Source organism: Zootoca vivipara, unplaced genomic scaffold (genome assembly GCF_965207765.1).
Source record: "Zootoca vivipara unplaced genomic scaffold, rZooViv2.hap1.1 HAP1_SCAFFOLD_30, whole genome shotgun sequence".
NCBI lineage: Eukaryota > Metazoa > Chordata > Lepidosauria > Squamata > Lacertidae > Zootoca > Zootoca vivipara.
The window spans coordinates 113,639-140,181 of NW_028291076.1; the positions used below are offsets into that span (position 1 = coordinate 113,639).

Genomic DNA, 26,543 nt, shown 5'->3' on the forward strand with positions numbered 1-26,543 from the left:
CACAGCACAAGAGTCAGGTGTATTCTGCTGAAAGCTTCAGCAACCATTTTTTGACTGGCTAATCTGAATTTTACAAGTTTTTAAAAAGTCAATACAAGTTGTGCTTTACAAAAAACCAAGTACTATATAAATATCTGTCAATATGTTATATTATGGTCAAATATACTTAAAAGGCAAGGTTCCATATCTGAATTCAATACTGTAAAATAAAGTGAATTCGCTAATGCTCCTTTTGGTATAAATTTAAAGAACACTTCCATTGCATCAAGTGTGAGAGAGAAAATGGATCTTCCTAAAGGCTGTTCCTCAGTCTCAAAATTTTAAAGTGTTATTAAAATCCTATTTTAATGCTGGAAAAGGGACACCGCAGAGATTTTTCTTAATGATGGGGAAAAAAAATCAATTTTTATAACTCATTCCTAATGTAAGAATGCAGGCATCCCTTGGGGGTGGGGAGGCACAAGTCAAACTGATCAGTCTGACTTCTCCAGTAACCAGCTGGTTTTCAAACAGGAATTCCTCTCTTTAAAAAAACAAAAGTAATCAACTACAATATAAAATTCTGATTTGTATGTACTCAATACATTTTCTCCTTTTAATAAAAATTGTATAAAAAATAAGACAACAAGATTCCGTTCTTGTGGGTTATATGAGCATTGGTTTAGCCACCAATGAATACGCTAGCTATTTATTTTTGAGCAATTTGTTCAAATGGGAAACCAGGATTAGTTGAAATATATACAATGGATGCCAATTCCAGAGGTCTCTAGTTGAATGGTTTTCTTTTTGTTTTGTATTACTTGAAGAAAAGTGCGAGCAGAACGTTCTTTAAGGCGGTACGCGCCAGTTCTGCCGCACAGCTGCCTCTTTTCCCCCTCCCACCATCTTGCCATTGCCGCTTTCCCCCCCCCTTGCCGCTCCTCCTCCGCCACCACTTCCCGAGGCTGCAGGCTTGGGCTCCCGAAGGTGCTTTGGCACGGTGCTTACAATTGCCAAAATGCCTTCCAGGAAGGTGCCTGATGAACATAAAAAGGTAGCCCCAGAGTAGAGGTGCTTTGGCACAATCTTTTTACAATTGGGAAGCGCCTTCCTAGAAGGCGCTTTTGGTTCCAGCCTTGGGAAGCGGTGGCCGAGGAGGAAGGGAGAGAGAGTGGTTGCGTGGGGGGGGCAAGTGGCGGTAGAGGGGGGGGCATGGTAGTACCGGCACCTATATTTCTTTTTTAAAAAAACACTGAGTAAGAGAAATACAGATATATGATATGGCACAACTCTGTGAAGGAACATGACAGCAGCAGTCATATTAAATATGATACTTTGAAACATGTCACAAGTTTCAACACAGAAAAAAATATACACAGGAGGAAAATATACATATTTCCCCCACTGGTATGGATTTTATGGCAACTTTAGAATAGGCAACTCTTCTTATTGTCTCCCAGGAAAATATCACTTCTAACAAACAGAAGCAAAAGCGACCTTTGATTACATGATGTGGTGTCTCCATCGCATCTAAGGGTGGCACTCCGAGGACTATCAAAAAGCGGAAGCCTCCAACACCGAAACGTCACACGTTGGAATCCTCATCTGTTATACTGGCACTAGGGGAGCAAGTAGCAAAGTCTTTGAACATTTCATCTTCTTTTAACATGTACTGGAAACAGAAGAAAGGCAAGAATTGGGGAACACCGACTGAAACTCAAGAGCCAAAAAACATCAATGAATCAATCGCACATCTAGCGGCAGGCAGACAAGAGGGCACCGTTCTCTTAAGGCAACGAGGGAGACCTGGGTTACACGACACACTGAAAGCACATGCTCTGCGTGGACAGTCTCAGGCAACAGCAGGGAGACGGTCCCAGACAAAAGCGGGGCTGCCAAGGAGACAGACAACCTAGATCAGTGGTGTCCAAACTTTTTTCAGAGGGCCAGATTTGATGGAGTGGAGGGCTGTGAGGGCCGACCAAAGGGCCAAATGAAGTTATGGACCTTTTTTTTTTAGGATTGAAGAGATGGAACAATGGTTTGGTGCAGTTTAAGATAAGGTTACCGGACCTCCCAGTTTCCCGGGGACCGTTCTTAATCTGAGGCGCTCTTTCGCTAGTGGGGCCTCCCGCTGCCGCAGTGCCACTAGCATGTGATTTCTGTTCTCATCCTGGGGCAAAGTTCGCAACCCCAAACTTCTGGGTTAGCGGAGTTTGTAACCCGAAGCGTTTGTAACCCGAGGTACCACTGTAAATGGATCAATTATTTGTATAGAAGACAAAATCATGAAGGCCCTGAGAAGTGTGCCACAAAGCTTAAGCAGCCTCGAAGAATAACCGTTCTGAAGGCTATGACTCACAGCAGTTTAAATTTGCAGTGCATTATATACTGTGTGTGTGTGTGTGTGTGTGTGTGTGTGTGTGTGTGCGTGTGTGTGTGTGTGTGTGCCTGTGTCTCTCTCTCTGTGTGTAATATGCATTATGAAGGCATTTATCAAGTAACATCTAAACTGTGGATTCAGTGGCGGAACTTGACAGGATGTGGTTTTTGATGACAAGTACAGATGCTACCCAGAAGCACAAAGAAGAGAACACTGAGAAGTATACAAGTCCTCTAACAGCCTTGGCTCTCCTCCCTTTCCCAAAAAGGACACTTCTGTACCTCAACTAGTGGAATGACTTAAGATACAGAAATGGATAATTTAAGGATAGGGGATGTCTGCTATATATCTGAATAAGTATGGTTATTAACCAGCACTAAGCTGATACTAATTGGGCTTCATCTGGGGATTATCATCTTGGTGCATTTTTATTCTTAAATATTTTGGATTATGAACTGGTTTGAGAGAAACTCTTAGCACAAACATAGATTTCCAGAGAGGTTGTGGCCATGGCACTCTTCCTTGAGCCTAAACTCAGGCTCAATGTCTGTTCCTTTCCAGACAAATCACGTGCTGTAAATCCAAGAATAAATCTTGGTTACAGGTCATGGTTTGTCTAGTAAAGGTAAAGGGACCCCTGACCATTAGGTCCAGTTGTGACCAACTCTGGGGTTGCGGCGCTCATCTCGCTCTATTGGCGAGGGAACCTACGTACAGCTTCCGGGGCATGTGGCCAGCATGACTAAGCTGCTTCTGGCGAACCAGAGCAGCGCACAGAAATGCCGTTTACCTTCCCGCTGGAGCGGTACTTATTTATCTACTTGCACTTTGATGTGCTTTTGAACTGCTAGGTGGGCAGGAGCAGGGACTGAGCAACGGGAGCTCACCCCGTCATGGGGATTCGAACCGCCGGCCTTCTGATTGGCAAGCTCTAGGCTCTGTGGTTTTATTTTTGTCTTGTGAGGTACCACTGTACACTCCTTATTTCTCATATTCTCATATGCTGTCAGATGGACATGTAAAGTCTCTTTACATGTCCATCTGACAGCATGCATCATTGCAAAACATTCTGGTGTGTACTCCTGACTCAGATGCAGTTTTTCCAACTTCTAACTCAAAAATCAGTCTATCACCAAGATGCAATCTCCAAGCCATCAACTGAACACCTTTGCTGTGTACCCCACTACTGAGAATCTCTGTATTGGTCCTAAAGCAGGACTAGCAACATTTTAGGGTGTGTCCATTATATTAATTATAAGGGCTTACAGTCAAATTGTTGATGCCTTCAGAAAATGCCCCTATTTGCCTCACGGTACCTTCTGAATCTTCCATCTACAAGAAAGAAATAGTTAATGTAATAATTCATGTAAATCCTTCCCTTTTCATACAAGTGTATTAACACATGCAAATACAACATTAGGCTATAGCAGCACCCTAGAGAGGAACTGGTCAGTTGAATACTTTATTGTAATGTTAGGCAATGTTTGGATAAGGAGGTGAGGCTAAGAGAAAGCTCTGGGAGACTGTGCAGAGTACTACCATCAACCTAGTAGGTAGGTCAGCTGCATTAGCCAACTCCACAGTCTCTGTTCCTAATGGAGAAACCAGATAGTTGAACACAAGTTTATGGGTTTGCCTTTGACCACTCAGATGTTAAACAAAGAACTCAACAGGTGGAGCAGCAGCAGCAGCAGCAGAGTAGGCCAACAAGGAAGACAGAGACCAAGAAAATACTGTACCTAGTTGTTTAAGAATTTCACATAGAATCATAGAGTTGGAAGAGACCACAAGGGCCATCCAGTCCAACCCCCTGCCAAGCAGGAAACACCATCAAAGCATTCTTGACATATGGCTGTCAAGCCTCCCCTTAAAGAACTCCAAAGAAGGAGACTCCACCACACTTCTTGGCAGCAAATTCCACTGTCGAACAGCTCTTACTGTCAGGAAGTTCTTCCTAATGTTTAGGTGGAATATTCTTTCTTGTAGTTTGAATCCATTGCTCCGTGTCCACTTCTCTGGAGCAGCAGAAAACAACCTTTCACCCTCCTCTATATGACATCATTTTATATACAGTGGTACCTCGGTTTATGAACACAATTTGTTCCGGAAGTCTGTTCATAAACTGAAGCGTTCATAAACTGAAGCGAACTTTCCCATTGAAAGCAATAGAAAGTGGATTAATCCGTTCCAGATGGTCCGCGGGGTACTTAAACCGAAGTGTTCATAAACTGAAGTGAACTTTCCCATTGAAAATAATGGAAAGTGGATTAATCCATTCCAGATGGGTCCGTGGAGTACTTAAACTGAAGCGTTCATAAACTGAAGCATGGGTGTAATTGGTTCCGGAAGTCTGTTCATAAACTGAAGCGTTCATAAACTGAAGCGAACTTTCCCATTGAAAGTAATGGAAAATGAATTAATCCGTTCCAGATGGGTCCGCGACGTTCATAAACCGAAAATTCATAAACCGAGGTGTTCATAAACCGAGGTTCCACTGTATTTGAACATGGCTATCATATCACCCCTTAAACTTCTCTTCTCCAGGCTAAACATACCCAGCTCCCTAAGCCGTTCTTCATAAGGCATCGTTTCCAGGCCTTTGGCCATTTTGGTTGCCCTCCTCTGGACACGTTCCAGCTTGTCAGTGTCCTTCTTGAACTGTGGTGCCCAGAACTGGACACAGTACTCCAGGTGAGGTCTGACCAGAGCAGAATACAGTGGTACTTTACTTCCCTTGATCTAGATGCTATACTCGTATTGATGCAGCCCAGAATTGCATTGGCTTTTTTAGCTGCTACATCACACTGTTGACTCATGTCAAGTTTGTGGTCTACCAGGACTCCTAGATCCTTTTCATTAAGAGTACCCCACAAAAAAACTTATTCAGAAGCAAGCACTGATAAGGGAAGAGAAACCATCTGCACCACAGTACCTTTTTTAAGTTTTGAGGGAGAGACGAAGAAGAAAAGAGATGACTGCTGCAAGGGGAGGAAGGCCGCGTGTCAGATTGTCATGAGCAAGAGGGCAAGCAGGAAAATGCCACAAAGGCTGAAGGTGGAGCTTGAGGAACTGCATAGGGGGAAAGGGGCTTGCAAGTTCAACTAGAGGATGAGCTGACATGGTGATGTGGACAGAATATAGGATTAAGACTGGAAAGACATGGCTTCAAATTGCTGCTCAGCCATAAAGTTCTCTGGGTAGTCCCGAACCACTCAGTCTCTGTCACAGTTGTTGTGAGGGTAAAATGGAACACTTCCACCACACAAAAAATGCACACCCCCCTGTGGTCCTTAGCAAAAAGACAGACCAATAATGTAAAGAAAGAACTCTCAATGACACCAATAATTTTGACTGTGGAGAAAACTGAAATTCAGGTTTCTCTTGTTGGTTGATAGCTAAAATCGAAGTGTGCATGCACACGAAAGCTCATACCAAAATATAAACTTAGTTGGTCTTTAAGGTGCTACTGAAGGAATTTTTTTATTTTACTTCGACCCAGACCAACACGGCTACCTACCTGTAGCTAAAATCTAGACGCCCCTAAAGAAGCCCTGAACTGGTTTATCAAGGGCTAGATAACAGTTTTTAAGTACTAGTACATTACAAGACTGCTAAACACAAACTGCAGAATATGACAATATTGGGGGGGGGGGAGCACATACATACAGAAAAAAAACTATTGTTTCAACTTACTGCCACAACCATTACCTGCTCCAGTTTGTCCAGATCATCCTCATCATACACTCTGATATCTAAAGCAGGTTTCATCCCTTTCTTTGATCCCATTCCAGATGCCTGCCCCAAATCCATCGAACAAACATATTCTTCCCCATCTTCCTGCTTCTTCTTCCTTAAATTTCCAAAATTACTAAAAGCAAGTTTCTTTGGCTGAAAAATACAGACCAAATAAACCACTATGAAGTCACCAACCAGATAATTTATTTTCCTGATGACATATCTAAAATCTTGTAAAATCTATAATAAAGGCACCAAAACAGTCAAGAATTCCTCGAACATATATTCTCGCAGAAAGCTGGTTGGAAAAACTGGAGCAAGATTTCCACATACAACAGAATATGGGGGGGGGGGAATAATCTATCATGTTAATTAAGAAGATCCATATTTGACAATTTTGTTTTTGTGTGTGTGTAATTCACTGTGTGTATGTTTAGTTTTATTTGTACATAACCTCAAATATCTGAGTTTATGAGACTTCAAAAAAGAGGTTTTTTCCCCAAAGGAGGATACAAGAAACGTTTGGTGAAAACTAATTTAAAAATCCATATTTTTAAAATGAGGCTTGTTAAAAGCCTATTGAGAGTTTTCTGCATGAGGTCGTATCTGCCTCTGGCCTCCCGGGAGAAGCTACTTAAAGAGGAGTTTGCTGATTTTCTTTCATGGACAATGATGCACCACAAATGACTAACCACGCAGATGGGCTACTAAACATTTCGTTAAATAGGTAACTTACTTCTGTAAACTTGTTTTTATCTTTCAGTTTGCAGTGAAATTTGAACTTGCTGACACAACCTTGCAAGCACCATTGTGGTATTTTAAAAAAATGCATTGCAAGAGGCCGACAGAATTCATATCAATAATTTTTATAGTGAATAATGTAAGCCTATATCAAAGGCCTATAAAACACAGTCTTAAGTGGCATGAATAACCTGCTATTAAAAGAGAGAAATAAAAGTATAAAACGTAAAATAACTGTTAATGTAGTTTTGTAGAGAGGATATGTGGCAATGACATATATAAGAACTACTGTCTATGCTTTACCATGCAGCACTTCTTTACGAAACCAGGAAAACTATCTACCATCATAGAGTCATAAAACTGTAGCACGAAGGGATCACAAGGGTCATCTAGTCCAACCCCCTGAGATTGAGAGTCTTATTCTCTACCAATTGAGCTACCCTCTGTTCAGAGATTAAATCAAGCCAAGCCAAGTTCTTTATCACTCAACCCATTTTCTATTAGCCCCTTAAAGCAGCCCTCTTGACTACATAATAGCACATGCAAGTCTGTTCTATGTGACAGTAGTACTTCCAAGGCTCTGGCCGTACCTTCACTTTGGCTGTGGCTGTTAAAAGGACATAATCCGGAGATTCCATGGCTTCACGCTTTTGCTGCTGGGCCTCTTGACCAATCAGCAAATTGAAATGGGTTGCCAAGTGCCGCCTCAGGAGGGTCTTGTTGGGTGGGATGTTCAGCAGCTGAGCCATGGTCTCTACATTGAAACGAGGTTCCAAAACCTGCAGAGCAAAACCAGCATTTCAGAACCAAGATTTGTATTACAGTTTGATTAAGCAATTTCCCCAACCATTCTGAAGATCTGAACCATTAAGAAAGGTCTGAAAGGCATGGGTTGGGATGTGTGGGGTTTTGGGGGGTTGGGGGGGTTAGGGGACAATGACGACAAGGCCTGAAGAGGGTGTGCACACTTCTGAAGAAGTGTGCATGCACACGAAAGCTCATACCAAAATAAAAACTTAGTTGGTCTTTAAGGTGCTACTGAAGAATTTTTTTTTATTTTACTTCGATCCAGACCAACACGGCTACCTACCTGTGACAAGGCCTGAATAATTACAAAATACCTATGACACAATTACCATGACTTTTAGAAAACCCTACCTAGGAACAAACAAAAAAATCTGGAAACAAAAACAGGCACTACATTTCTCTTATAGCCCGATTATATCCTTTGTTTACTATCTGTGTCTGAAAAAGAAATATAAAATGTCACACACTCTTACCATTAGCCCTCCATGAACGCCACTCCCTCTCAAATTAGGAGCGTATTCTGCAAGGTCAACTGAGCGCAACCACTCCATCACCCGATGATTGGTCCACTGTGAAACCTCTGACGGTGTGATGTTATTCTACCAAGAAGAACCACATTTAACTTAGAAACAATGCACTGCTTTTAGCTCTTTTTCTTTCAGTTCTGCAGTTAATCCAGCCTCCACTTTTCTTATTTCAATTGACCTTTCTGCCCCGAAGGGCTCAGAGCCAAGCTACCTGACCAAGATCAGTTGATGAGCTGTACAGAATCTTGAAAATGTGTTCCCCCACCCTGGGTGAGGTGTTAAAGGTCTTGCACTGGCTGCTCATAGGCTACCAACCCCAAGTCAAGGTGTTGACCAGGGGTCAGCAAACTTTTTCAGCAGGGGGCCGGTCCACTGTCCCTCAGACATTGTGGGGGGCCGGACTATATTTTGGGGAAGAAGGGGGAAAAAGAACGAATTCCTATGCCCCACAAATAACCCAGAGATGCATTTTAAATAAAAGGACACATTCTACTCATGTAAAAACATGCTGATTCCCAGACCGTCTGTGGGCCAGATTTAATAAAATAATAATAATAATAATAATAATTTATTTATACCCCACCCCGCCCATCTGGCCGGGTTCCCCCAGCCACTCTGGGCGGCTTCCAACAAAACATTAAAATACAGAAATCAAACATTAAAAGCTTCCCTAAACAGGGCTGCCTTGAGATGCCTTCTAAAGGTCTGGTAATTGTTATTCTCTTTGACCTCTGGTGGGAGGGCATTCCACAGGGTGGGTGCCACTACCGAGAAGGCCCTCTGCCTGGTTCCCTGTAACTTGGCTTCTCGTAGCGAGGGAACCGCCAGAAAACTCTCGGCGATTGGGCTGGATCTGGCCCCCGGACCTACCCATGGTGTTGACTAACATACTATGCCTTAAATAATTTGGGACCCAGATTCCCGAAGGAGCACCACCAGCCTGTCTATTAAGATCAGCAGGAGAAGCCCTGCTTGTGGGTTTCCTGTTGATTTGGACAGCAATGGCCGAGGACAGGGCCGTAGCAGAGGTGGTGTTTGAGCTGCCGGCTCCCTCCCTCCTGACGTACAACTGGTGTCTACGCTGTTCATCTTCTGGTGCCAGTTGAGGACCTATTCACCCAAGCAGTACACGACAATATGGTATATTGTTTCCGTTTCTGCAGTCTTAGGGTACAGAAATAGGTTTTTAAAAGCCCCATGTGGCCTGAAAGATGCCCGTGTAGGGTTACGTGTGTTGTTGTGCTGGACTGACATAAATGATGTACCTAATAAAGTTACTATGGAACACGTTCATCTAAGTCGAGGTGGAATTAATGTGAAGCTGCAATTCATATTTGCGCTTAGCCATTCTTCCGCCTCCAAACCAAACAATCCTGTATTTATTTATTTTATATTATAATAATATTTTTATTGGGTTTTCTGCAAAGGTAACAAAAATCACAGCGAAACCAAAAAGCAAACACTAACAAATACTACAACAACAAACTAAAAAATAATGGGGGGGGAGAAGAAAAAAGTTTGCATCAAAACAATAAGGTCCATAAAATGGGATTATACAAATCCCATGACTTCCCCTCTCCCCTTGTTCCTTAAAATTCTTTTTAAACTACATATCATTTCTACTCCAAATTTCTATTTTAACCTCAAGTTTCTTGTACCATCTCTAAAACTACAAGTGTTTTTAAATTCCTGCCAATGTATTTAAGATGTTTGCAATAGTTTTGTAAATATATAATAAACATTTCCCATTCTTTTTTAAATTTCAAACAATCCTGTATTCATGACTCACGTTGATCATATGCAGTGCTTTTTCTTTTGCTCACCATGAACGCCTCCCTTGTTTTCTTATAATGTCAATGGTGCCCATCAAAGAGGTGCTGGAACCAGTGAGTTCCAGCTGAAAAAAGCCCTGATCACATGACTTCATATATATTTGTAGAAAATAAGGGCTTGGGGCTTTTAAAATTCGCCCACTTACTTCCCACATCTTTCAACTGGACTCTCCTGCATTGAATGAATTGTAAAGAAAACAAATCTCCAGGCACATAGACAATTAGAACAACTTGGAGAAACCTGGAATTTTTCATAAGTGGTCTAGTTCCTCACCTTCACTTTCGAGTCTGGCAGTCCACAAAGGGCTTATCATGGGATATTAGCAGCAGCAGCAGCAGCCACCAAAGTGCTAATATCACATTCATATTTTCATAGAAATACTAGTGAGCAAATACTTTGCAGAAAGAAACACCAAAGGAGGCAAACTAAATGTTGATCTCAGTTCTAGAGGTTTAAAACATATTAAAGAATAAGGATATTGATCCATACAATGAAGCTGACAGTCCGTGATCAATGTAAAGGTAAAGGGACCCCTGACCATTAGGTCCAGTCGTGACCGACTCTGGGATTACGGCGCTCATCTCGCTTTACGGGCCGAGGGAGCCAGCGTACAGCTTCCAGGTCATGTGGCCAGCATGACAGCCACTTCTGGCAAACCAGAGCAGCACACGGAAACGCCGTTTACCTTCCCGCAGGAGCAGTACCTATTTATCTACTTGCACTTGACATGCTTTCGAACTGCTAGGTTGGCAGGAGCTGGGACCGAGCAACGGGAGCTCACCCCGTTGCGGGGATTCGAACCGCCGACCTTCTAATCGGCAAGCCCTAGGCTCTGTGGTTTAACCCACAGCGCCACCCATGTCCCTAATGTATGGCCTGCTAAATAAAGGAAGGGATCAAGAGTCAAAGTAGGGCAAAATATTCTAGGAAAGAAAATGAAGGAAACACAAGCGCTGACTGTCAGAACAAACATTGCAATAATCAATGAGATGTGTAAGTAGGTAAGTAAGTAGAAGTGGTCACCTCATCCGATGGTCTCCTGCGCAGACAGTTGGGTTCAAAGTTATTTATCCTTAGAACCTGAATGGCACGTTTGATGCTAAGGTGGTGGAGGACACTCACAACTTTCAAAGACAGCAAGTCATCCTGCATAGGTGATGGGGCGGGGGAGGACACATAAACGAGATCAAGAACAATAAATGAGACCAAGTAGACTGGAAGAGTCAGACACCAACGTGAATGCTGTCCTTAGGATTCCCCTGAGGGTATGAGAACGCAAGAACACTTCTGTTGGGTTAGGCAAAGGGCCTATTTAGACCAGCATCCTGTTCTCACGGTGGCCTGCCAGAAGCCCAGGGGAACCCTGCAAGCAGGACGGAAAGCAACAGAACTTTTCTCACTTGATATTCCCAGCAACAGGTAGAACACAGCCATCATGGCGAGTAGCCATTCATAGCCATATCTTCTATGAAAGTGCCTAACCTTCTTTTATCTGAGGGACAACTCAGATGGTAGACAATGAGACTCTTAATCTTAGGGCCATGGATTTGAGTCCCACATTGAGTGAAAAATTCCTGTATTGCAGGGGGTTGGACTAGATGACCCCTGTGGTCCCTTCCAACTCTACAAGTCTGTGATTGTAGATAATAGAATAATAAAGCCATCCAAGATGGTGGCTATCACAGCACCATGTTTTCCATATTTTATTGAAGTGCAAAGTCCATATATGCACTATGTGGAGAAGTACTTTGTCTGTCCTAAATCTTGCAACATTCATGTTTCAGTGGAGAAGGAAGTCAAAACTATGGTACTCTGAATGAAAAAAGTGACAGGAAGAAAAGGACACTTGCTTACGATAGTCATATAATGAAGCATTCGGCCATCAACCTTTCCTTCATCAAACTGGGTCTTATACTGGGGTAGTCCAATATCATCCAACCACCCTGAAAATAAAAAGATACAGTCACTGTCCAATGATTTGTGGTAATCTGAAAGCAGGCCTTTTCAGTGGTGGTCCCAATGCTGCAGAATGCCCTCCCTGTTGGAATATGAGAGACCCCCATCCGTATTGGCATTCCAACAGCTCTTTAAGATACACTTCTTGTTCGATGCAATTGTTTTCTTGTGTATTTTAAATATGCAAGAATTTAATAATTGATTTTCCACTTGTAAATTGCAAACTTGCTTAACTAAGTACAGTATTTCAGCTTTTTCTGGGACAGAAAGTGTTGCTTAGGTGCACAAGTACACTCTACCTTTTGTTTGTAACCTGCCTAGAATGTAACATTTTTTTAAAAAAAAAAAAAAGCACGCACAATGCTACTCTGTGAGCTGCAAAATGCACACAAGGCTTCCTTGCAAGTGGTTGGAGGTCGTACACAGGCAAACTCTTCACTGCATGAGGGTGAAATGGCAAAAGAAATAAGAAGACCTTACTTGTAACCCAGTTGTAATCCAGTTTTCCATGGTTGTTCTCTTCTTCTGATCCTAACGCCTGAAGAGCGAGCTGAAGTTTTTTCCGGTGCAATGGATGCTTTATCCCAAGTTCCTACACATGGGACAAAAACAAGCTTGCATTTAAAAGATACTTAGATTTGCTGCTAAAACCTCTGTGAAGATAATGGGAAACCTTGTTGAGTATCTCTATAAAAAATGAAGTTTATGTGACAGTTGTCCGTTTACTTTTATCCCTCCTGCAGACCACAATGGAGGGAAAAGAAAATTTCCCTCACCCAAAAGTGGAGGTTAACTGCCACCTCCCATCCTGGCCACAGCGAACAGCCTTTAGTGGGGCAACCACTACATCCAAGGAATATTCCTCTCCAACACCACAGGACTGCCCTGCTAATTTCTCTATCCATTCTTGTTTGACTATATTTTTCCTATAATAAAAATGCATTTTGTTTCCATCGAAAAGGAGCCTGAACATCTTGTAGCTCCAGTGTTAGAAACTCAGCTATATAAGGTAGGCGCCAAGTGGCTTCTTAAACCAAGGTTGTATTCACCAAACCAGAATGTCTAGTTGCCATTTTGGGGCAAGACGGCTCTCAAGTATTATTTTTCAAATGACAGACTGATTGTGATCGATTCTCAGTTAAACATCTGGCTGGTTCAGATGACCACCTTGAGCTAAGTTAAGAGCTTTGAGAACTTGAAGAAGAAAAGACCCTTGATCCAGGGACAGTCCACATATATATTGGCCTATTCCGACCTCTTTTTCTTAATGGTGACACGGACCATTCATAAAGTAGGAGTATTCTTCACACCTGTGAGCAGAGTAGTGGGGTGGGGTAAGTGAAGACAAGCGACAACAATTAGCTTTAACATTGTCCCTTGTTCCCACTCAGGCTGCACAAAAGAAGCATTTTGGTTCCTGAAATTCATTCTGATTGTGCAGGTAAAATATAACTGATAGAATTTTACAGGATGTGGTCTTAGCGTGTGAACACAGTCCAGAGGAAAGGATCCACAGGCATGCAGCTCCAGGTGGAGGTGATGTCAGGTGCCTGTCCAGGCATCTTCACTTGGTCACACGTGGCTGATGCCTGGGGAATTCTGAACACTGAGTACCTCCCATTCACATGTGATTGGAGCAAAGTCTGGTATTGGTTATTTTAAAGATGCAAGCATGGATTGGTTCAAAATTGGGAAAGGAGTACAACAAGGTTGTATATTGTCTCCCTGCTTATTTAACTTATATGCAGAATTCATCATGCGAAAGGCAGGACTAGATGAATCCCAAGCCGGAATTAAGATTGCCGGAAGAAATATCAACAACCTCAGATATGCAGATGACACAACCTTGATGGCAGAAAGCGAGGAGGAATTAAAGAACCTTTTAATGAGGGTGAAAGAGGAGAGCGCAAAATATGGTCTGAAGCTCAACATCAAAAAAACCAAGATCATGGCCACCGGTCCCATCACCTCCTGGCAAATAGAAGGGGAAGAAATGGAGGCAGTGAGAGATTTTACTTTCTTGGGCTCCTTGATCACTGCAGATGGTGACAGCAGTCACGAAATTAAAAGACGCCTGCTTCTTGGGAGAAAAGCAATGACAAACCTAGACAGCATCTTAAAAAGCAGAGACATCACCTTGCCGACAAAGGTCCATATAGTTAAAGCTATGGTTTTCCCAGTAGTGATGTATGGAAGTGAGAGCTGGACCATAAAGAAGGCTGATCGTCGAAGAATTGATGCTTTTGAATTATGGTGCTGGAGGAGACTCTTGAGAGTCCCATGGACTGCTAGAAGATCAAACCTATCAATTCTTAAGGAAATCAGCCCTGAGTGCTCCCTGGAAGGACAGATCGTGAAGCTGAGGCTCCAATACTTTGGCCACCTCATGAGAAGAGAAGAATCCTTGGAAAAGACCCTGATGTTGGGAAAGATTGAGGGCACTAGGAGAAGGGGACGACAGAGGACGAGATGGTTGGACAGTGTTCTCGAAGCTACGAACATGAGTTTGACCAAACTGCGGGAGGCAGTGGAAGACAGGAGTGCCTGGCGTGCTATGGTCCATGGGGTCACGAAGAGTCGGACACGACTAAACGACTAAACAACAACAACAACAAAGCATGGACAAAAAAGATTGATTGAAAAGCAAATGGAGCAGGGAGAGTACGAATGGCTCCTCCCTAAGGTCAGGTCCAGTGAAACAAAATGAAGCCCCCCCCCGGGACACACACACACACACACACACTTGTGGTGGGGAGAAAAAGTGAGAGGCATACGTGCTTTGCAACCAATTTGTCACCAATTTCACAGCACCCTCGCACAAAACACATCCCAAATGGACTGGGGGCTGCAAAACTCAGGCTAGGGTTTTTCAGCAGCAATGTTGCATTGACAGAAAACTCTCTTCAAAGAAGCTTGCAGGTGGCTGTGCTACTGCTCAGTTTCGTACGGCCAGTGTTTGTTCCAGGCATTTTTAAAGTGTGAGGGTGCACTGGAACAATCTGGGTATTGTTGCTATTCTTACATTTTAATGGTTTTTTTTAAAAAATGCATTCCAATCATTCTTGTACAAAACCTTGAGCATTTCTATAGAAAAGTGATGGATCCATTTATTGTTTTTCAACAAAATGCAGCTTGGAAAAAGTAGCCCACATCCATTGCACTGTATTTTCTCATAGCCCAGCCTGCTGTCACTGGCTGATAGTACATCAGTATACCTATCCATGATAGTTTCCTTCTGTTAAAAAAAATACTTTAGCCACCATTCAACATAAAGAACTGAGTGATTTGGCACAATGTTGTAATTGTCACTCAGGATGCATATGCAAGAAACATACCGGATCCTTACCTTCTCTAAATCAGTCTGAGAAGCTTGCAACAGAGTCTGGCCAGAAAGTATCCAGTGTTTGCCATGACCTATATAAGAACCCAAGCCCTGTTCATGAAGCCAGTTGCAAACTTGCTCCTTTGTCCATTTAGCAAATGGCATGTCCAATTCACTAAAATTAAGTTGAGAATTGACATGTTAGAGAAGTGTAACACACATTTAAAGCATTTTCCTCCAACTGCATGCATAAACATAATCTAAAAATGTAAAAGTCTTTGTGTCTTACTTATTGGTTTGTCCAAGATCTCTCGACCAGCCTAATCTTGGTCCTGCTGTTGCTCTTATTCCTCCTCTTTTGAACTCAGTCTCTGTCATGTCATCGGGATTAAACGTGGTAGACTGGCTTCTCCTGAGTCTAAGATAAGGGAAAGCCATTAAAAGAAGTATACAATTAGCAGTATGAAGGGTGTAAGAAGGCAGCTTCCTGTCTGACACAGACACCAACCAGATGCTTCCAGAGATGGTGAAAACCTCACCTGCAGCACTTAAAGCACTGTAAAGGTAAAAGGTAAAGGACCCCTGGACGGTTAAGTCCAGTCAAAGGCAACTATGGGGTTTGTGGTGCTCATCTTGCTTCAAGCCGTGGGAGCCAGTGTTTGTCCATGGACAGCTTTCCAGGTCATGACTTCTGGAACAACAGAACACCATGGCGGAAGCCAGAGCGCACTGATTGTGGCAGGCAATCCATCCCTAAGCATAGTTAAGAAAAGCCCCAACATCATATTCACATCAGCCTCAGCGCGGAACTCTGGACTGGCATACTCTACAACGTAATGAATTGAGTCATATCCCAGTTACCTTCCAAACAACTTCTTGATTCCTCTTGCTTTCTTTTTGGAGTCAGGCGAAGGTGGAGTCAGAGGCCCCTCTGCTGTACCTTTTGGTCGAGGCGGCAAGCCAGCCAAATCGAGGTGGTCTGCAAATCCTTTTTCTGTCTCAGCTATTAAATAAAAGCAAATTTCAATTAATAGTATGTCAGTCTGTAGCTCTTCAACTGGATTGCCTTAAGTTTCCATTTCTAATGGAACTTTGGGTAAAAACCTTGGCTAAAAAGTCACATGAATGGAAAGAAAGGAAATTTAATTGTGTGCTCCTTTTACTTGGCATTTAAAGTATCATTCAATTAAAGATCTTCTTAATACACCAATACTGATTATCTCTCCTATAATCTTTATCCCATCACCCCTTATTACAAAAGTATACAATACACTAACTATAGTCCTAAGGCAAACACATGGTAAAAATGTGTATAGCTTTCTGCGACTGTCTGGAAGACAAAGGCTTTCAGCAACTGTGTTGACAGTCCCATCATTTATGTGATAAAAGTCCAGGAATCAGGAGATATAGTGAATACGGTTGTGTGATCATCAGCAATTAATAATGTAACACTAGATGTGCAAGAGATTGATACAGTGCAACTGTAAAAAACAAAACAAAAAAGCATGCTGTCTTTTAACCCAATGTGGGTAATTCATGGCCCTCGGGATGTTGCTGAACAACTCGCTCTCATCCCCGGCCATTGACCATCCTTGCTGGGGTTCATGGAAGTTGTACTTCAGCAACATCTGGAGGATGAAAACTTCCCCACACCTACTTTAGGTGAAAACCCACCTAAACCCCTCCAGGAAGAAACTGAAAACATTTTTGTTTTTATAGGCTTTTAAATGTCTAATTTCTGTTGCTATTTTGATTGTATAAAATGTGTCTGCTGTTTTTAGACTACACAGTTCTAACTTGTATTTTGCATTGGTCTTGATCATTTTTAACTGTAGTGATTGTATTTTTGTTTCTTTGCTGCAAGCCACTCTGGATGCTCCATGAACAGAAAAAGGGTTTAGAAACATTAAGACTAACAACTCCCCATTGACATTGATGTTGCTCTAGCATCAGCGAAACCAATAAAGTCATCCAGGACTGGAGCCATTTCTGAAGCTGCTGACAATCCACTTACTACTGAGCAAATAATTTATAAAAGATAATAACATTTAGGATTGGGCAAACAACTTACATTTATTTTTTTTAAAAGCTAATACATCAGCAATGTAATGCTTCAGCAGAGATGTGCCAGCAAATGCCATACAAATAGGGATAGAAAACAACAAACCAACAAAACGCCAAGAGTAAACCCAGGTTTGCCAGTAGACGGGCACTCAACAGAGAGCCACAGCACTAACTCCCAAATGACCACACATGTATGATATGTGTTTTTGCAAACACATTTGTCCTCACCTCAAGCTCATAGTTTACCATTTCACATGGGACTATTAGCTGCACAGCTAAACATATATGTGTGAACTCTCACTACAAGCTTAAAAGGAATGCTCAAAAGCTACCATATAAAATTATTCAAAGTAGTAAACAGTAACAGCCAAAAATGAATTATAATGCTGTTATTTGCAAGTTAGCCAGAGCAGCTATGGAAACACTGTGATTATTTAAAAGGAAAAGTCATTGATACCCAAGATAAGCTATATAGATAAGACAAGCAGGGTGCTTGGATTACATGAATGGAGGCCATGTAACATTGTGAATATACTTCACTGTTTTGATTCTTTAAAATCTGGAATTCTTACAGTGGGTCCTAAATATACTGGTAGGAAGCAAGTTCCATTGATTTCTTGGCCCCATGTTGCCTTCTCATTTGTTATACTACAGCAACGTGGTGTCCTCCAGATGCTGTGGGCTGAAACTCCCCACAGCCCCACCCAGCACAACATCTGGAGGGCATCAGTTGGGATAAGCTGCACAAGAATCTGCAACCATCCCTGGGGGAAGAAAGGAACAAATGAACTGGAATACTTGGACTTGCTTTTCTTTTTATATAACACGATTTGGGGCATGATGCCTGAAGCATCTCATCTCCTTGATGTCAAGGTTGCCTCTAGGCAAAAACACATTTAGTCAGAAAGATGCTGCAATTCTTGACCATTAACACTTGGTTTGGATTTTCTCAAGCACTTTTCTATGGCAGTTCTTGTTAGTATAGGCCATTACAACTAAACAATGCAGCCAGATTTTAGTGGTGTGCATGAGCAGCAAAGAAATGGAGGAATGTTCCAGTACGGAGGTCTGCATGGCCGTGGCTGAGCATTCGCAGCTCTCAGAACATGGCGCCAATCATGCAAGCAGGTCTACTATACCTAAGGTGGGTGCGCTTGCACTTCGACTGCGATCTTCAGACATCCAAATAACGCACATAACCACACGCAGCACAAGGGGGAGGAACATACCCGGGGCAACAAGATAAGACAAATCAAAACATGACAATGGCAAGACAAGGGAAGAAGAATCCCCCCCCCCCAAAAAAATTGATGCATGCATAACACAGAGAGCTAACACACAAATAGGCCAAATGAGAATTTGCACTTATTCCATCGCTCAAACCAAACAACTCAGGCAGAGTTTTTAGATCTACAAAAACAGAACAATGTGCAACAATTACTTTCCCACTACTTCACATTTAAATATTTCCTTACAGGGTTCTTAAATATCTATTTGCAGTGGAAAGGCTGCATGACTAGCACATACTGGCATTTGCCTCTGGCAGGCTAGGAACAAAGGTGAAAGCTGTTTCCTGGTTCTGCTGGCTCTCAGCAGCTTTTGATACCACTGACCATGGTATCCTCCTGGACTGTCTAGGGAGCTGGGGGCATTGTTATGCAGTGGTTCCGCTCCTTTCTCCTGGGCCGTGTCCAGAAAGTGGTGTTGGGGGAATAGTGTTCGGACCTCTGGGCTCTCACTTGTGGGGTGCCTCAGGGTTCTGTCCTCTCCCCCATGCTTTTTAACATCTATATGAAGCCACTGGGAGAGATCATCAGGGGGTTTGGGCTGGGTGTTCATCAGTATGCGGATGATACCCAGCTCTTCCTCTCTTTTAAATCAGAACCAGTGAAGGCGGTGAATGTCCTGTATGAGTGCCTAGAAGCGGTTGGAGGATGGATGGCGGCTAACGGATTGAGGTTGAATCCTGACAAGACAGAAGTACTGTTTTGGGCGGACAGGGGGCGGGCGGGTGTTGGGGACTCCCTGGTCCTGAATGGGGTAACTGTGCTCCTGAAGGAACAGGTGTGCAGCCTGGGAGACATTTTAGATTCACAGCTGTCCATGGAGGCACACGTTAATTCTATAATAATAATAATAATAATAATAATAATAATAATAATAATAATAATAATTTATTATTTATACCCCGCCCATCTGGCCGGGTTCCCCCAGCCACTCTGGGCGGCTTCCAAAAAAACAGAAATTCTAAAATACAGAAATCCATCAAATACAGAAATCCATCTATATCCAGGGTGGCTGTCTCCCAGCTCCATCTGGTACGCAGGCTGAGACCCTACTTGCCCACACACTGTCTCGCTAGGGTGGTACATGCTCTGGTTATCTCCCGCTTGAACTACTGCAATGTGCTCTACATGCGGCTACCTTTGAAGGTGACAGCTAGACTGATAACTGACAGTGGCCACCAGGACCGTATAATGCTGGCCCTAAAAGGCCTACATTGGCTCCCAGTATGTTTCCAAGCACAATTCAGTGTGTTGGTGCTGACCTTTAAAACCTAAATGGCCTCAGCCCAGTATACCTGAAGGACCGTCTCCTTCAGCTCGGACACTGAAATCCACTCTGGCGGTTTCCTCACTGTAAGAAATAAAGCTACAGGGAACCAGGAAGAGGGCCTTATCAGTAATGGCACCCACCCTGTGGGGCGCCCGCTCATCAGACATCAAGGAGATAAGTAACTATGCAACCTTTAGAAGACATCTGAATGCAACCCTGTATAAAGAGGTTTTTAATGTTTAATGCTTTATTATATATTTTTATATGCTAGAAGCTGCCCAGAGTCAGAATGGCATGGTACAAATAAATTGTTGTTGTACCCGATTTGAAACATGTACAATACGTTTTGCTCCAAATTCCCACAGAGAATTTACAAGAGTGCAGGAGAAGACATGCATTACTTGCCCATTGTTCTGCGAAAGAACTGGAATCCATAGCATTTAAAATTTTGTTTCATCGGCTGATGAAAGTGGTTCTTGTTCATACAATGTCTCCATCTCCCCATGAAACATGCCAGCGGAGAATACATTCCCCTTCTGCGTATTAGTTTAAATATACACAGTGAAAAAACTCCGCCTTTACTGAACCTACCCAAGTTAGGTGCACTTGCTGTCCTTTTGCTACTTTTGATCTTGAAAAAGCCTCGCCCAAAAGAAGACCGGCCTTTCCGAGTCCCAAAAGCATCTTCTTCACCTGGGGATTTGGGAGGGAGGGTTCCATATTTGCTACTCTCCATCGATGCTTTGCTCTGCTTGTTCAGGAAAAGAAAAGTTAGAAATCTGCCATTGTACACAAGCGTTCGGTAACAATAAATTAGTGTTTGCAGCTGGGTAGCATAAGAAGTAGCCTTATACTGAATCAGACCATTGGTCCATCTAGTTCAATACTGTCTACCCTGATTGCCAGTAGCTCTCCAGGGTTTCAGGCAGAGGTTTCTCCCTACCTGGGGATTAATCATGCAACTTTCTACATGCAAAGCAGATGCTGTACCACCGAGCTACAACCCTTTAATAGCTTGTACTTGCAAATTCCAGAGTGATAAGGTAAAGGTAAAGGGACCCCTGACCATTAGGTTCAGTCATGACCGACTCTGGGGTTGCAGCGCTCATCTCGTGTTATTGGCTGAAGGAGCCGGCGTACGGCTTCCAGGTCATGTGGCCAGCATGACTAAGCCGCTTCTGGCGAACCTGAGCAGCACACGGAAACGCTGTTTACCTCCCCACCAGAGTGGTACCTATTTATCTACTTGCACTTTGACATGCTTTCGAACTGCTAGGTTGGCAGGAGCTGGGACCGAGCAATGGGAGCTCACCCCGCCGCAGGAATTGGAACCGCCGACCTTCTGATCGGCAAACTCTAGGCTCTGTGGTTTAACCCACAGCGCCACCCCGCTCTTCTGTTAAAAACTATTTTGAATAATTTTTAAAGGCAAATTGATTCATAAAAATGTAAGGCTTTAGAAGAGGAGTTGCTAACCTGCAGGCGTTGTTGGATCCCAACTTCCATCAGCCCCAGCTAAAATGGTCAACGTTCAGGGGTGATGGGAGCTGTAGTTTAGCAATATCTGAGGGCCACAGGTTAGCTGTCCCTGCTTTTAAAAAAAATTAGTAAACCGGTGTAAAAGATATGTCTACTAGGCTTAAGATCTCCACTCCCCCACCCTCGTTCTTTGTATGTTCAGAAGGCACAAATACACAACTGAAAGAAAGACAGCATTGTGTACTCTGGTGGTTCAGTATGTGCTTTTTACCAGTATGCTGGTACTGTGGTAAAGGGGAGGAGGTGTTACCAGGATGCTAAAGTAATTTGGAGTTGATTACTGTAACACTTTTGGTGTGAAGATCCTGGTTCACATTAGGACAAAGTTGACCATTGCACCAGAAATGGGAAACTCTGGCTTAATATTGATGAACAAGCCAAGAAAATGAGCAAGGATATAATCTAAGGAGCATCTAATTCCTTCTGCTTCATCGCAACTTAGGCGAGTGCAACTTTCTCTGGATTGCACCTGCAATTTCTTCTTTAACACACAGCACAGAGAAACATTTACCTCTTCCTGCTTCTGCACAGACTCTTTGTCCTGTTAGGGAAAAGTTTGAAGCATTAAACACTTTAAATAAACTTTGATTCAATAGATCCAATTAATTTCAACTAAAATTTGTTAGACTCTATCTCTCTTTTAAATCAGAACCAGTGAAGGCGGTGAAGGTCCTGTGTGAGTGCCTGGAGGCGGTTGGAGGATGGATGGCAGCTAACAAATTGAGGTTGAATCCTGACAAGACAGAAGTACTGTTTTTGGGGGACAGGGGACAGGCGGGTGTGGAGGACTCCCTGGTCCTGAATGGGGTCACTGTGCCCCTGAAGGACCAGGTGCGCAGCCTGGGGGTCATTTTGGACTTACAGCTGTCCATGGAGGCACAGGTCAATTCTGTGTCCAGGGCAGCTGTCAATCAGCTCCATCTGGTACGCAGGCTGAGACCCTACCTGCCTGCAGACTGTCTAGCCAGAGTGGTGCATGCTCTAGTTATCTCCCGCTTGGACTACTGCAATGCGCTCTACGTGGGGCTACTTTTGAAGGTGACCCGGAAACTGCAATTAATCCAGAATGCGGCAGCTAGACTGGTGACTGGGAGTGGCCACCGAGATCACATAACACCGGTCCTAAGAGACCTACATTGGCTCCCAGTACGTTTCCGAGCACAATTCAAAGTGTTGGTGCTGACCTTTAAAGCCCTAAACGGCCTCAGTCCTGTATACCCGAAGGAGCGTCTCCACCCCCATCGTTTAGCCCAGACACTGAGATCCAGCACCGACTGCCTTCTGGCGGTTCCCTCACTGCGAAAAGCAAAGCTACAGGGAACCAGGCAGAGGGCCTTCTCGGTAGTGGCACCCGCCCTGTGGAACGCCCTCCCATCGGAGGTCAATGAGATAAACAACTACCTGACATTTAGAAAACACCTAAAGGCAGCCCTGTTTAGGGAAGTTTTTAATCTGTGATATTTTAATGTGTTTTGGTATTTGTTGGAAGCCGCCCAGAGTGGTGGGGGGAAACCCAGCCAGATGGGCGGGGTATAAATAATAATAAATAATAATAATAATAATAATAATAATAATAATAATAATAATAGACAACTTACAACATTTACCAGAGTGTATTAATTTGGCTACATACAGGGCAGCCTATAAAAGCATTTTAGAGGTTTCAGAAACTCCTCATTTGAACAAAACTGAACTGCAATTATTGGAAAAGGGTAAGATAATATTTTCTTTGAGAGAGCCTTTGAACAGAGTCTAAGTCATAAGGATTTATTGAACAAATGGATATATACATCCAAAGGAACCTATAGCCCAGTTTCTTTCCCCATGATTTGAGATCAGACAAAATGAGCCTGTTTCACATATGCAAGTCATCAGTTGATATACTGCAATCATCAGGTGTGAGCTACACCTCAGAGGAAAGAACTGAAAGAGAGGGGAAAGACAGGTGATATTCAACTCAATAGTTGTGCTAGTCCAAGGATTAGCACTAGTGCAATTAGGTTTTCCCTTTCTCCTTCCTGTGTGCCCCACCTCAGGGGGGGGGGGGGCTCAGAACAGATTTAGGGGGAGGATGTGGGGAGGAAAAGGGGGAGGCACAAAAAGAAACTCTTGAACTGATGGAACATTTTGCTTAGTGCTATGCTGAATACAACCTACAAGTTGGGTCAGCATTTTTAAGAAACAAATAACAGTCAATTTAAACAATGCCATAGGCCTACACACATCAGAGACTTCTTTCTTCAAGTTTCCAAGACTGCTGGATTTTTGCAGCACTGAAGTTCTAGAATCACAGGAAAAGAAGAAAAGAAAAATAAGTAACTGATCTTGCATGCTGAACACAATTTTTTAATAACAATGCAGGTTAAAGCAAGATGCAACTTTATTTAAACAGAGGAAAGGGGGAAGAAATGGCAAGTTAAAGCAAATTTTGTCTCCCTCTCAACTATAGTGACACACTATATTAATCTGAATGGTTGTACAGTCGTACCTTGGAAGTTGAATGGAATATGTTCTGGAACTCTGTTTGACAACCAAAAGTTCAAAAACCAAATCACGGCTTCTGATTGGCCACAGGAAGCTCCTGCAGCCAATCAGAAGCCACGGAAGAGCCGTCGGACGTTTGGGTTCCAAAAGAACGTTCAAAAACCGAAACACTCACTTCCGGGTTTGCGGCGTTTGGGAGCCAAAACATCAAAGTTCCAGAATGTTCGAGATCCAAGGTATGACTCTAATACCATTTCATTGAGCACTACCAGAAGATTACAGCAGAAACTGACTTCTAGACCAAGAAACACCATGGTTCAAATCTTATTTTTTTGCACAAACTGAGTAGATAGCTACAGACCTATTATCTTTCTTACCATCCATCTGCAAAAATGAGGATATTAAGGTCTGAACGATACATGACAAGGAAAACATGTGGTTTTCTACTCCCAGATATTATTTATTGAAGATGCACGCTGCACCCCTCTCTCCTCCAAGAAACATTTTTAGTTTGAGAACTGCATTTCAAAATTCAGGGAAGTGCGAATTCCAAAGGATTGCTGGGCTTTGATTCACATACAGTGGTACCTCAGTTTAAGTACACAATTGGTTCTGGAAGTCTGTACTTAAACTGAAGCGTACTTAACCTGAAGCGAACTTTCCCATTGGAAGTAATGGAAAGTGGATTAATCCGTTCCAGACGGGTCCGTAGAGTACTTAAACTGAAAGTACTCAAACCGAAGCATACTTAAACCGAGGTATTCGTATTGTTGCTGACTGTGGGGTGAATTAGGTAGGTGTACATTAAAATGCACACTGAACCAAATTTCTTTCCCACCACTAACTTGCAGTGATGTGTACAAACACACAGCATTTAACACAAATTTCCCATTTTTCAAGCTACATGCTGATACTTTACACACCCAAAACATCAAATTGCATGCCATTTTTCAGACTGAGGGTACAAATGCATCCAAAACAGTAGCTCCTCAATGTTTCAGACATGCGGTCAATGAGCATGCTTTTCTGTTCTGCATTCCATGTACTTTAGAAGCCATAGTGTCATTCAAAAAGTAAACCACTATTTCACTGATTACAGAGGCTGAAGAAGAAATGTATTCAGAATTGCAACTAAGTAAAATACACATGCTTGAAACCCAGAAAATTGTATACTTAGCTAATGCAATTGCTTTTTTCAGCTTCTTTTCTCCCCACTGCTATGACATTTGTCCACTTTCCAAGTAACTGAGACCTACAACCCTACACACACTTACTTAGGAGCAAATCCTGCTGAACATAGTGCAACTTTATTCTGAGGAATTGTGCACTCTTAATTATGTAGCAGCAGAATTTGATTAATGCTGATGTGGGCCATTATAACTTTTTTTGCAAAAGCACCAGCTCAATACAAACATGATTTGTGATAACCAGGTCTCCAAATGTATAGGCCAGCTGTAGTAAAATCTCCTTTCACCATGGTTTGCTTTCAGCTAATGGGATGTTATATTACCCAGGGCTGGTTCAAATGGTAGTTAAAGAGGGGGTGAATGAATGTGCTTGTTTGTGTGGGAACAAGCAGACCCAATCCCACAGCTGATTTCCATATCTGAGAAATTGATGGTAGAATTCAGGCCTAATTACACAGGCCACAATGTAGACACTCCATTCCCCCTTGAATGTGCAGGCCCAGCAAGCAGGCCACATGCACCTCCATGGGAAGGGCCCTGCAGGTAACATCTAAACTTGCCCTCTCTTTCGTATCTCCCTAATGCTGTATTTAGTAACCATTAAGACTTCCCTTAACAGTCCCTTATTAGGGACGTGGGTGGCGCTGTGGGTTAAACCACAGAGCCTAGGGCTTGCCGATCAGAAGGTCGGCGGTTCAAATCCCCGCGACAGGGTGAGCTCCCATTGCTCGGTCCCAGCTCCTGCCAACCTAGGAGTTCGAAAGCATGTCAAGTGCAAGTAGATAAATGGGTATCGCTACAGCGGGAAGGTAAACGGCGTTTCCATGTGCTGCTCTGGTTCGCCAGAAGCGGCTCAGTCATGTTGGACACATGACCTGGAAGCTGTACGCCGGCTCCCTCGGCCAATAATGCGAGATGAGCGCTGCAACCCCAGAGTTGTCAGGGGTCCCTTTACCTTTAAGACTTCCCTCCGGAGCAAGTTATTATGTTTTCAGCCTCTTTCAAATGCATTCTGAAGGAAATAAAAGTCCACCAAATGCCACTGAAGTTACACTTACTAACCACAAACTGCCAAAAAGCACACATTGTTCAGTACAATATTCTTCTCATACTGTCCATTTCTGCTCCTGTTCTTTACTAAGAGAGTCTAGTAAGAATATTATACTGAAGTAAGCAGTGCAGAACTTTTGTGTTAGAAATTCTGTTATAAAAAAGAACACCCCACTGCAGCAAAGCATTTAACTAAGTCATTAAATTACGCATGGGTGATCATGATTAAGAATTTGGGCATACTAGCAGTCCACTATGCCAGCCAATCTCTCCTTTGTCTTAGTGCAAAAGGCAACCACATATACTTTAGGAATATATTACAAAATTCTGTAAATTCCTGGTGCTATATAGCTTGTCTGAAGGCGCTTCATACTGCAATA

The 26,543-nt window shown here is 42.9% G+C and overlaps 1 protein-coding gene across 17 annotated transcripts in view; it reads right to left on the reverse strand.

Moving 5' to 3' along the window:
- Window positions 1-26,543, reverse strand: part of PPFIBP1 (PPFIB scaffold protein 1) — a 60,090-nt gene continuing 33,547 nt past the window's right edge. For 3 of the 17 annotated variants that reach the window (XM_088660193.1, XM_088660200.1, XM_088660206.1), the window contains 15 exons: window positions 23,666-23,723; window positions 21,954-21,983; window positions 20,495-20,651; window positions 18,487-18,519; window positions 16,145-16,286; window positions 15,573-15,701; window positions 15,308-15,458; window positions 12,442-12,553; window positions 11,860-11,948; window positions 11,029-11,151; window positions 8,119-8,244; window positions 7,429-7,617; window positions 6,071-6,250; window positions 3,629-3,694; window positions 1-1,651 (listed from right to left, as the gene is read on the reverse strand). In XM_088660193.1, the coding sequence (XP_088516319.1) occupies window positions 1,565-1,651; window positions 3,629-3,694; window positions 6,071-6,250; window positions 7,429-7,617; window positions 8,119-8,244; window positions 11,029-11,151; window positions 11,860-11,948; window positions 12,442-12,553; window positions 15,308-15,458; window positions 15,573-15,701; window positions 16,145-16,286; window positions 18,487-18,519; window positions 20,495-20,651; window positions 21,954-21,983; window positions 23,666-23,723 (1,672 nt within the window). In that variant the 3' untranslated portion in view covers window positions 1-1,564. Of the gene's footprint in view, window positions 1,652-3,628; window positions 3,695-6,055; window positions 6,251-7,428; window positions 7,618-8,118; window positions 8,245-11,028; window positions 11,152-11,859; window positions 11,949-12,441; window positions 12,554-15,307; window positions 15,459-15,572; window positions 15,702-16,144; window positions 16,287-18,486; window positions 18,520-20,494; window positions 20,655-21,953; window positions 21,984-23,665; window positions 23,724-26,543 lie in introns of all 17 variants that reach the window. The other 14 variants (XM_088660197.1, XM_088660191.1, XM_088660195.1 and 11 more) reach the window with 10 other exon arrangements.